An 11022-nucleotide genomic window follows, 5' to 3' on the forward strand; every position below is an offset into this window, starting at 1 on the left:
TTAAACTGAACAGAGATGACATCACTGAATTCAATGATGAACTGCCTTTAACTGTCATTTTGCATTATTGATACAATGTTTTCCTAATAAATGTTGTTCAGTTGTTTTGACCCAATGTATTTTGTTTAAAGCGCTATATAAATAAAGATGACTTGACTTGACTGACCACAAGAACCTGGAGTATCTGTGAGTGGCTAAGAGACTTAATCCCAGACAAGCCCATTTACCCGGTTTAATTTCATGATTTCCTATCAACCCGGAACCAAAAATGTCAAGGCAGACACGTTATCACATTGTTACACACCTGAGGAAAGCTCTGAAGAGCCTGAAGCTGTACTCCCAGAGAAACTCATCATCAGCCCAATCACCTGGTCAGTGGAGACCATACCCTCCACCAATAACTCTGCCAATACTCCGCCGGGTTGCCCGCCAGGCTTGCAATGCAACAACAGGACACGACTCTCTCCACTCATTCACTCTGCTCACACCTCATTAGGCACTGGCCACCCGGGGGTCAATGAAACCCTCTCATTGCTAAAGGAACGCTTCTGGTGGCCCAACATCGCATCCGATGTCAGGAAGTTTGTGCAAGGATGTAAGGAATGTGCAATCTTGAAGAGTCCACATCATCTACCATCTGGCAAACTCCTTCCCCTGCCCGTTCCCAACCGACCATTGTCAAACCTAGGGGTGGATTTCATCACAGACCTACCAGCTTCGAAAGACTGTTCCTGTATCTTTGTGGTTTTTGATAGATTTTCTAAATCCTGTCATTTGATTCCTTTAAAGGGACTGCCTACAGCCATGGAGACTGCAGAGCTCATGTTCAACCACATATTCCGGTACTTTGGCATCCTAGAAAACATCGTATCAGACAGAGGACCTCAATTTATCTCTTGAGTCTGGAGAGCCTTCCTCTCAATCCTAAGTGTGACCATCAGCCTATCATCGGGATACCAGCTGCAGTTAAACGGGCAGATCGAGAGGAAGATCCAAGAGATTGGTCGCTTCCTCCATACCTTCTGTCACGGCCACCAGGACTTTTGGAAACAGTACCTGTGTTAGGCCAAGTATGCACAAAACTCCCTGTGCCAACCATCTACCGAACTCACTCAATTCCAGTGCGTACTTGGTTATCAACCTCCACTATCCAGACATACCATCTGATGACTACTAGTTCCAAGAGAGGGAGAGGGTCTGGGACTCAGCCCACCACAAACTACAACGTGCTCTACGTAGACGCAGGATAACAGCAGACCTTGACCGCTCTGAAGCTCCAGCCTATCAACCATACAGAAGGTCTGGCTATCAACCAGAGACATCTGACTGCGTCTACCATGTCGTAAGCTGAGTCCCAGGATCATTGACCCATTCACCATCACGGAGCAGATCAACCTGGTCATTTACAAGCTTCACATCCCTCCTGAGTATCGCATTCATCCTACATTCCATTTGTCACTCCTGAAACCTCACCATCCTTCTGTTCCTCTCTCCACAGAGCCTGGCATAGCTGCAGCCGAAACCTCTCTTCCTGGACAACAGTGCTGCCTACGAGGTTCATGAAATCTTGGATTCCCAGTGCCGTGGTGGGCAGCTCAAGTACCTTGTGGACTGGGAAGGTTATGGCCCCGAGGAAGGCTCATGGGTTTCACGCAACGACATACTCGACCCGAACCTGCTGGACACCTTCTATGCTGCTCATACCAACAGTCCTGCCCCACAGAGAAGAGGAAAACCACCACGACATCGGGAGCGGGCCGTGGAGGGGGGGGGGCTGGGTACTGTCACAGACACGCCAGGCTCCAACACTATCCAATCACAGCACACTCCCTCACCTGAATACTGAGCACACACACCTGCACCTCATCAGCACCTTAACTGGCACATAAAAGACACACACACACACAACCACTGTCTGGTCTTGTTCGCAACTAGGACTTACCTACATGGTTAATTCAAGGACTACCAGTGTTATACTTAACTGTCTCCAGTGATCCCAAGTTACCTCATGTGTTCTTCATGTGTGTGTATGTGTCGTCATCCTCCTACATCTCAACTTCTCCACTGCCACTTGGATCTTCACTTTGGCAAAAGACTAAGGACAGTATCACCACTCTTTCACTAACCCTTCACGATTGCCACTTCAGTTTGACTCACCTGTATTTGACCAGTCTGTATTGTAACAATACGCTAATGTAAAGTTTACTGTAGCATTTTACATAGTTTTTCTTTAAAATTACAACATTTTCAAAATGAACTGTTCATAAGTCAGTTTGTAAAATCAGTATGTTTAAATACTAACTCTGTATTTGGTGTGAGATAATGTTTTTAATTCTATGAGAGGAAAACACACAGCAAAGGGTCAAAGGTAGAGGGGACAAAGTATGGCCTTAAATACACACTGCTGTTTTTGTCAACTTACCCAACTTTTCAACTTTGAATTCTAACACTGCTGAATGCTGTGTGTTTGTCTCTGTTTAGAAGCACTGGACTGCTCTTTAAAAAATAAACTTTAACTTCAATAATATGAAAAGTTTAGATAAAACAGTAAAATAAATCCAAAAACCAATTAACACCATAATCAATAATCTATTTGTAGACAATCAGACTTGCAAACACATTTTTTTTTTTTTTTTTGGCCTGATAGCCAGTGTTTGTCAGAAACGCTTTGGACTGATCTTTTGGAACAGATTTTCTTCCAAAATTAAAAAAAATGTGTCTCAATGTCAGTTTGTGCACCATCATCTAAAGGTCTCAGAGACGGTCTCTTATCATTGTTTTGCAGCGGTGATTCAGAGAACTGTGTGTGTTGTGGAGAGTGTCTCAGATGAGTAAACATTTGCATTACATCTGCTGAATACCGTCGCACCATATTTGGACAGCTGGAGATAGAGACACAGAACTGAGCTTTCTAACAGTGAGTAAATCATTACAGGGGCGGATAGAGTCCAGCGCGGACACTTCTGAACCCTCTCACTCCACTGTTGGGTTTTCAGAATGATGCAGGACAAGATCTTGGCGCTTTTTGCGCTAGCTTGGCTTTATTCTTCTGGAGGACATGGACAAACTGACATTAAAATTCCCTGTGATGATAAACGTGTGGAGGATGTTGTGAATTTAACTCTTTCCACACATAATAAGATATTAACTGAAGGTTCTCAACTTGCTCTCTATGAAATCCTGGAGGCTATAAAGGTAGGATGTAGTTTTGCTCTTTGCATTGTACAATATTTCAGCTCTAAGCAGCTGTAGGTTCTCCTCCACTCTTAAAAATAAAGAGTCTTTATTGGCAATGGTGGTTCGATGAAGAATTGTAACATCAATGGAACCTTATCAATCTACAAAAGGTTCTTTAGATTGTTCAAATATTCTTCATGCTAAGACAAAATGGCTCTTTGAAGAACTGAAAGGTTTCTTTAGGGAAAAAAATGGTTCTTCTTTGGCATCACTGCGGAAATCTTGATTTTTTTGAAAGTGTAGAGTGTAGCAATGCAACAGAAGAGTCATTTCTGGTTCCCCAAAGAACCTTTCAGTGACCAGCTCTTAAAATAACCTTTTTCTTCTTAGTATGAGGAATATTTTAATAATTAAAAGAACCTTTTCCCACTTTTAAGAAACTTTACTGGTTACATGGATGTTAAAGGTTCTTCATGGAACCATCAATGCCAATAAAGAGCCTTTATTGTTAAGAGAGTAGCATAATACGGTTTTTACAGGGTCAGAATGGATCGGCAGAAGTTGTGTTCGTACGGTTCACAAGCAGAGAGACAGATTGTCCAGCAGGAGGAGACAAGGTTTGGCAAGAATGTGACTATCTGCAACAAGCAGATAAGGTAAGATCTGTTTTAGATCTTTTTTTGTTGTTGTTGTTTTCTAATAACAAAAAAACCCATAAGTTACCACATATTTGGCACCTGTAAAGCTTTTCATACCAAAAGTGAAATAATTAAGTCTCTGGCTGAAGGAAGCGCCTCTGCTTTTGCAATCATGCTGATTTATCTCAACACGGGTACAGGAGCGAAGTCAGTCAATTTGAACACAAAATAATGGGCATTACTCTCTATATATACTATATATATATATATATATATATATATACTCAATATTTTCTTGTAAATTTTCAAGTAATGCGCAACTTTACTAGTTAGTTGAAAAAGTAATCTGATTACATTGCTTGAGTTATTTGTAATGCATTATACCCCAACACAGGTCATTAGTCTCTAACAGCAGCCTTTGGCAATGATTGTAGTCCATGTATATTTTGTGGTTCCTCAGGCACTCAGAAACTGTCATGCGAAAGTCCAGTTCACAGAAGCAGATCAAGAGTTACTGTCACATGACTGTTCAGGTATGTCGCATGTTATATTATGACTGTTTAATCCCTTTTATACCTTACCGTTATAGGTGCACTTAGCCATTTTTCCATAGTAAAAGTTCTTAAAAAGAAAGTAATTGCACTTTTCCGCCTATAGAAATTCAAACCGCTGTAACTACGAAATAAATTGATCAGTGACAGGATTCAGATTCCCTCAGATTCAGGATAACCTTGAACCCCTTTTTTTCATTTCTAGTATTGCCGTCATGAAATGAAACATTCAAGAACAGACATTTGTATCAGTAGTTTAAATGTGTGATTTCCATCTCCAATACTGACTACTACGATTGGTGGATCTCCCTTTTGAACTGCTCTTCACCAGGAATTTGTCAGTTATTTGTTTTGAAAGCTAAGGCTAGCATCTATCGAAGTATATATCAGATTTGATTCACTCTCTTTCCTAAACGTTCTCCAACAGCTGAGCCACATGTTTCCTCTGAAGTCGCCCCTTGTCTGGGCTGCCCTGAAAAGATCGATTTACATCTCGAGGAACTGAGGGGACCGCTCATTCATTCTTTGTCAAAGGCCAACGGCCTGATCAATCACATGCATTTCTTCATCTTTAAGGACTTGACATCAGCAACAAAACAGGTAAATTATTTATTTTAATGATCCTGCCACTCAGCTGAATGATTCCCAGGGAACGTGTTCACGGATAAAACCAGGTGTTTTCCAAATGGACAAAAATGATGTGAAATCACCTCATTTAATCTCTGGGCTGATTTTTTTGTCTGATTGGGCTCAGGACCATCGAGGGTAATGTTGTGGTGTTGTAAATCTTCTCTGTGTGTAGGTGGTTGCTGGATTCAGGTATAAATTGCAGTTTGAGGTTGAGAAGAGCAACTGCACCAGACCAGAATTCAAAGTAGTTACTGAGGAGTGCCACCCAATGCAGGAAAATACGGTACTGTAAAAAAGCAGTAAAAACTTGTTTTCTCTATTAGCAAATGAACTGATTTGATTAAAGCTGCTGTGTGTAGGATTGACACCGAGTGGTTAAACTAGGTATTGCAGTCTAAATTCAAAATATTGGAGAGGGTTTTTTCACCCGGCCCCTCCTCATCAGACTTGACACACAGGCAGGTTGCCAGATTGACGACACCAACAGGAACGAGTGCACTTGATGATGAATGAAATTAAATATGCTGTGTTTCCAACAGCTGGCGACCTGGAGTGCTGAAATACAATTGGGTAAACTGACCAAACCAAAACAAACACCAACATAGTAGGCCAGAACACACATTTTCATAGAAGAATAACTGAAGCATTGTTTTTCAGATAAGCAAGTGTTCACTTACCATGTTTCTTGTATGTTTATGCTTTAGAAGAGTCAAAAACTTACATACAGCACCTTTAATTCAAATATTAATTACAAATATACATGTCCATTTTTATAATTCCTCATGCGGTTCTAAAGGCTTGGCTGTATCCCAAAAAATAATATCATTCAAAACGTTAGAGTTTCTGAATGATTTTTGTAAATGTCTCTTCTGCTCACCAAGACTGCATTTATTTGGTCAAAAATACAGTTAAAACGGTAATATTAGGAAATAGTATTAAAATTTAAATAGCTGTTTTATATGTGAATATCTGTTCAGATGTTATTTATTCCTTTGATGCGCAGCATCACATTTTTCAGCATCATTCCTCCAGTGTTCAGTGATCTTCAGAAATCGTTATAATATACTGATTTACTGCTCAAGGAACATTTCTGATTATTATCAATGTTGAAAACCGTTTGCTTCTTCATATTTTTGTTGAAACCGTAATACATTCTTATATAGAAAGATAGAAGTAAAAACAGTGGATGTGTACGTGTAGCCTCTCACCTCAGGCTGTTGTTTAGGAGGTCTTGCAGTGTAACTCGACTGTGGATGTGGCTCCTTGGAGGCACGAGGACCCAGAAGTGCATGTTGAATGTCAGGCAACATTTGTTAAGGTGAACGACCCCACCAGTTATTTTACATCTCGCTTATTTTTATTAAACGATATTGATCATTTTCACATCATTGCTAGAGATTTTCAGTAAACCCATTCATGCCCATCATCCTGTCTCCAGCGTGTCGCTAGATTTAAACGTCCCCCAGGCTGGTCTCCTCTTAGGATCCAGCCTACCGTAAAACCGAGTCCACCGACGCAAGTCAAAGAATCCTCCGAGGAATCCAAGGAGAGCATCGGCACGAGCCCCAGCCCCAGCTCAACGCTCAACTGTCCCACCAAACCCTGGAAAGAGTTCAAGCCTCTCGCTGTCAGCATCGCTCCTCCCAACACTACAGAGTCTCCACAGCCGGACCCCACCGCAGCAGTGAACTGAGCCTGTGTGTGTGTTTAAACATCACCTGAAGAAGAACCAAAGGAAAATCAACAAACGTACCTACTTAGAATGTCATTCATGATGTTTTTCATTCATTTGTTTGTGTATTCTACACTAATTCACAGTACACTGTCTCATATTAAACAATAAAGACCAAGATACTGGTGGAACTGTGTTGCATGTCTATATAAATGGAGGACTTGGCCCTCTGCTGGTCAAGACGTAAACTGTGAGTTAAAGATTGATCACATCTACCATTGTTGACTGAATTCCTGCTGGAGAAATAGACATTTCAATATGAATTCACGCGATGTGTGCAAGCGAATTTCCTTCGGCTCGATCAGATCTGGCCCAAATCACCAGCTAAAGTGTCTTTAGCCAGAACTGAACCCAAACCTGAAGTGAGCCAGATCATAAAACAGGCTGATTTATGAACATTATATGGTATTCTTGTATCATCTTAAACACAAAAATGTAATCACAGAATTTATTTTAATAACAGAAGTACAATACCGAAGAGTGCTGTGTTGTAAATGTCAGATGAGTGAATGAATGTACAATAATTGATACTTTTAGTAAATCTCGCCAGTCTTTCTCACTCACCGGCTGAAAGGAAATAAAAAGAAAAAAAAATTAGTTACATTAGTATATGATAATTAGTAAGTATCATGTATTATTTGAATACTAAGCATATATAATTAATGACTGCACACATTCTCTTCTTCTGACATGAGTGCTGCTCTCTAGCTCTTTTTAATTGAGGAAAACTAGCTACTCTGATAACAAGACATAATACTTAATAATATACATGATATTAATGAAAACATTAGGGGTGTGTGGAACACAAAGATGGTGGTTGAAATTGGATACATGTTTGGTACAGCAGGGGGAACAAACATTCAATTGCTACTTTTTATATTTTTACTGAACAATGGCTTACAGAACGATTTGTGGCTCTGTCTTTAAATAAATTCAATTATACTTACCATTTTCCTAAGGATAAAAAATCTACCTCAGCTAATGCTATAAAAGAGGAAGCCCTATTACACTCAAAAAAACAAATGAACTAACATATAAATAAATAAATTATGACGAATATTGGTTAATAATGTTTTTTGAGCAGGTAAGTGTCTTTGACTGGTGTTTTTATTTATTAAAATAATTGCTTTAATATAATTATAAACTATAGTTATAAGTTGTTGTAGGTGGTTTTCTACATTTTTGACTGTTTAGTCTGTTTTTAGGGAAATGTTTTAATGTTGTAACGTTGGGCTTTTGGGGAGCAGATTTCCAGTGTTTTTCCAGTCCCATAACAGTGACATATATGGATATATACACTAATAATCACATAATTATGATCAAATAAGTCATATTTTTATGTACAAATATTTATTATAAAAATACATCCAGATTATATTTAGTAAACCTGATGAACTACATTAAACGTGAATCGTTTTAACAGGTGTGGAACTATCAGAGAAATGTATTAAAGTCACGGTGATCTAATTGTTCACTTATTATAGTTATTTGTTCATGCTGAGGCGTTTACATCTTTTTGTCTTTAGCACTGTGACATGCATGTTTCATTTACACTCTTAACCCACATGACACACAAAGCCCAAACAGATTTGCTAAAGGAATCGTTTGCAGCTGGTTCTCTTGTGATGAAATGATCTTCTCCGGAAATCAAGAAGATGAGGTTAGCTGTACATGAGTGGTGTGATGTTTGAGGTTCACGGGTCAGGCGTATGAATCATCACGCTGACGCTCTCAGCTGGACGGTGGGGTCATGACCCCGTGACATCTGCAGCATCTCCTTCTGATGCATCTAGAATGGATTTGTGTCATTGCACACTGAGCTTATAAGAGCTTGAGATGGTCCTTCTTCTGTTACTCCAGAAGACGTCTGTCTCAGATCAAGTCCTGTTCCTCGACACCATGGTTAGTGATCGGATCGTTCTTCTAACCCTAACCTGCTCCGTCTTAATGCTACTGGTCAGTTGTGATGACTTCCTACAGATCCGCTCCCCAGACGATGACATGAAGGCTCAGGAGGAGAAAGAGCTGGTAAGACCTCGCTTCAGACACTAGAAATCAGTCCATAATTACAGCACTGACAGATTAATTCATTAGGAACAAACCTTATATTTTATAGATTGAAGCTCTTCAGGAAGTTCTCATAAAGCTGAGGAACAAACAGATTCCCACTGCGGAGAAGAGGTTTGGCTGGGTCTCCTCGGTAAGTCACAGATTTGACACATAAATATAATACACTTGTAACTAGGTCGCTGATATTCTGCAGGACGTTTTGAACTCTGGATATGAGCTGTGGATCAGCGAAATCATGCTTTGGTTGAAACACTCTGTTCAGAGAAAGGACACTGTGATTATATGTCTAAAAATATTGCTTAATAGATACATTTATAACCGTTTGTCACATATTTCTGCAGTGTTTAGCAACAGCAAAATCCCCTCAAAATAAAACTGAACTAAATCAAATTTACCTATATGTTAACTTAATACTAATATGAATTCCATTTTTAAAGATGCAAGTGTAATATTTTATCCAATATTAAAGAGTTAGGTCACCCAAAGATGCACAATCTGTCATCAGTTACTCAGCCTCATGTTTTTCCAAACCTATACGTCTTTTATTCATCTCAAATCATTTGTGTCCATCTTTTGATAGTCTAGTGGCTCGACATGATGGTTTGAGTTTCTGTTCACCCTATTAAATGAGCTCTACTTATGTGTTAATCAGTGTTTCTGTGTGAATAAAAGTCTCTATTATTATCAGTTCATGATCTTTAGAAGACTTGGATTAAACTGCTTGATTACTTTTATGATCATGTCCTTTCTGAAGTTTGGTGATTGCCTTTCAACAGATGGACAAAAATGAATATCCTCATTCTAGTTCCAGAGATAAACAGTTTTTGGGGGGTTTTGGGTGAGTAAATGAAGACAGGGTTTAATTATGGGATGAAGAATGACCTAGTGAGCTCCACAGACATTGAGTTGTTGGGGTTGTGCTTCCTAATGTAATGATGTGAGATGAAAGCTGTCCATTAAAGAAGCGATGCACTGGTGTGTTTAGTGTGGTGCGGGTGAGCAGTGTGCGGTTCGTAAAGGCGCTCGCTTCGGGAAGCTGTGCAGCTGTCCAGGAGGAACCAGCTGTAGCTTCTCCATCCTCCAGTGTCTGTGAAAACATGCCTCACTGGCACAGTCCTGCCTTTTACTCTACTGTACTGATGCGTGTTGTTACCCCATCACTGCTGTAACATGTTTTATGAATCAAATAAATGCATGCATTTTTCTACACATCTCTGTTTTTTATTCAAAGCCTGATTGCTCTATGAAACGATGTGGTGGTACAAATGTTTCATGTTATTCTAGACTGACTGTTAAAATCTTGTAATGTCGTGTTCGTGCACTAGGAGGTGCAAAGCTTATTCAATCAATAACAGCCCCTGAAAATGAAACCTTAATGAACAAGGGACTGCTGTCATATCAGAGCTATCCCATTAGTCTAACTAGACTAGTAAAAGTTAAACTGATGGATTAGTTTATTCAAATATATTCAAATGTATTTTCATAAAAAGACAGGACTCTGTGTTTGACATGACAGTGGAATGCTATCAGTACCATTTTATCATTATTAGGCATGCACTTGTACCTCATAATAACTAGTTAGGAGTCTACATGAAATATCTGTGCTTTGTAAAATCATTTGCCACACTGCAGCAAACTACCATTCATTAGAAGCAAACATTAAAAAAAGAAAGAAAGAAAGAAATTGTGACCAGCAATGAAACATTCATCACACATTCCTTGAATTTGACATGTAGAGCACATTTAGTAAAAGAAATGTCATATATCAGCTCCTTTTTCTTTTTAGTTCCAAAATGTTTGTGCATAAAAAGTCATTTATAAAACGTAGAAGCTTTGTTTGTGAAGAGCCGACTTCTCTAGCATTTCCCTAATAAAATAGAGGTCATGGAGCACATCCAACACACCAACTTCTATCCTAGACCCAGTTATCTTTTTCTAAAATATTTCCTAAATGCCAGTTTGCGATCTCTTTATCAACTGATTGGACGCAGATGACGTCACCCACTATTCCCCGCCCCCTTGTATATAAACTGTGGGTGTTTCCTTCAGCTGGGATGTCCAGTTCATTTAAGGAGGTCGGTTCGTTCGAACGATTAATTTCAGTGAACCGAATCGAGTCTAAATTGTTTGCCAGAAGTCCACGAGCAGCATTTTGCGTTTCATTGTTTTTGGACCTACATTTAATGTTTGGCTGTTATCACCATGTTTTCCATTATTATCGACA

General features: G+C 39.4%; 2 protein-coding genes across 2 annotated transcripts; both read left to right on the forward strand.

The window, feature by feature from the left end:
• Nucleotides 1–2889: 2889 nt before the first annotated feature.
• On the forward strand, nt 2890–6859 carry LOC113065197 (kininogen-1-like). Its single transcript, XM_026236449.1, has 7 exons — nt 2890–3195; nt 3717–3833; nt 4276–4348; nt 4794–4966; nt 5169–5279; nt 6222–6314; nt 6435–6859. Exons 1-7 carry the CDS (start codon nt 2998–3000, stop codon nt 6687–6689), a joined length of 1020 nt encoding a protein of 339 aa, XP_026092234.1. The 5' UTR covers nt 2890–2997; the 3' UTR covers nt 6690–6859.
• A 1134-nt stretch (nt 6860–7993) lies between these two features.
• On the forward strand, nt 7994–10009 carry LOC113064637 (cocaine- and amphetamine-regulated transcript protein-like). The gene is made up of 3 exons (XM_026235464.1): nt 7994–8756; nt 8845–8928; nt 9784–10009. Exons 1-3 carry the CDS (start codon nt 8565–8567, stop codon nt 9889–9891), a joined length of 384 nt encoding a protein of 127 aa, XP_026091249.1. The 5' UTR covers nt 7994–8564; the 3' UTR covers nt 9892–10009.
• The last annotated feature ends 1013 nt before the right edge of the window (nt 10010–11022 follow it).

This window comes from Carassius auratus, chromosome 47 (genome assembly GCF_003368295.1).
Source record: "Carassius auratus strain Wakin chromosome 47, ASM336829v1, whole genome shotgun sequence".
Classification (NCBI taxonomy): domain Eukaryota; kingdom Metazoa; phylum Chordata; class Actinopteri; order Cypriniformes; family Cyprinidae; genus Carassius; species Carassius auratus.

Coding starts and splice junctions, on each gene's coding strand:
- LOC113065197 (XM_026236449.1), top strand. CDS start 2,998: ATGATGCAGGACAAGATCTTGGCGCTTTTTGCGCTAGCTTGGCTTTAT. Junction 4,349..4,793: donor ACTGTCACATGACTGTTCAG/GTATGTCGCATG, acceptor GTTCTCCAACAG/CTGAGCCACATGTTTCCTCT. Junction 4,967..5,168: donor TGACATCAGCAACAAAACAG/GTAAATTATTTA, acceptor CTCTGTGTGTAG/GTGGTTGCTGGATTCAGGTA.
- LOC113064637 (XM_026235464.1), top strand. CDS start 8,565: ATGGTCCTTCTTCTGTTACTCCAGAAGACGTCTGTCTCAGATCAAGTC. Junction 8,757..8,844: donor CTCAGGAGGAGAAAGAGCTG/GTAAGACCTCGC, acceptor TATATTTTATAG/ATTGAAGCTCTTCAGGAAGT. Junction 8,929..9,783: donor GGTTTGGCTGGGTCTCCTCG/GTAAGTCACAGA, acceptor TGGTGTGTTTAG/TGTGGTGCGGGTGAGCAGTG.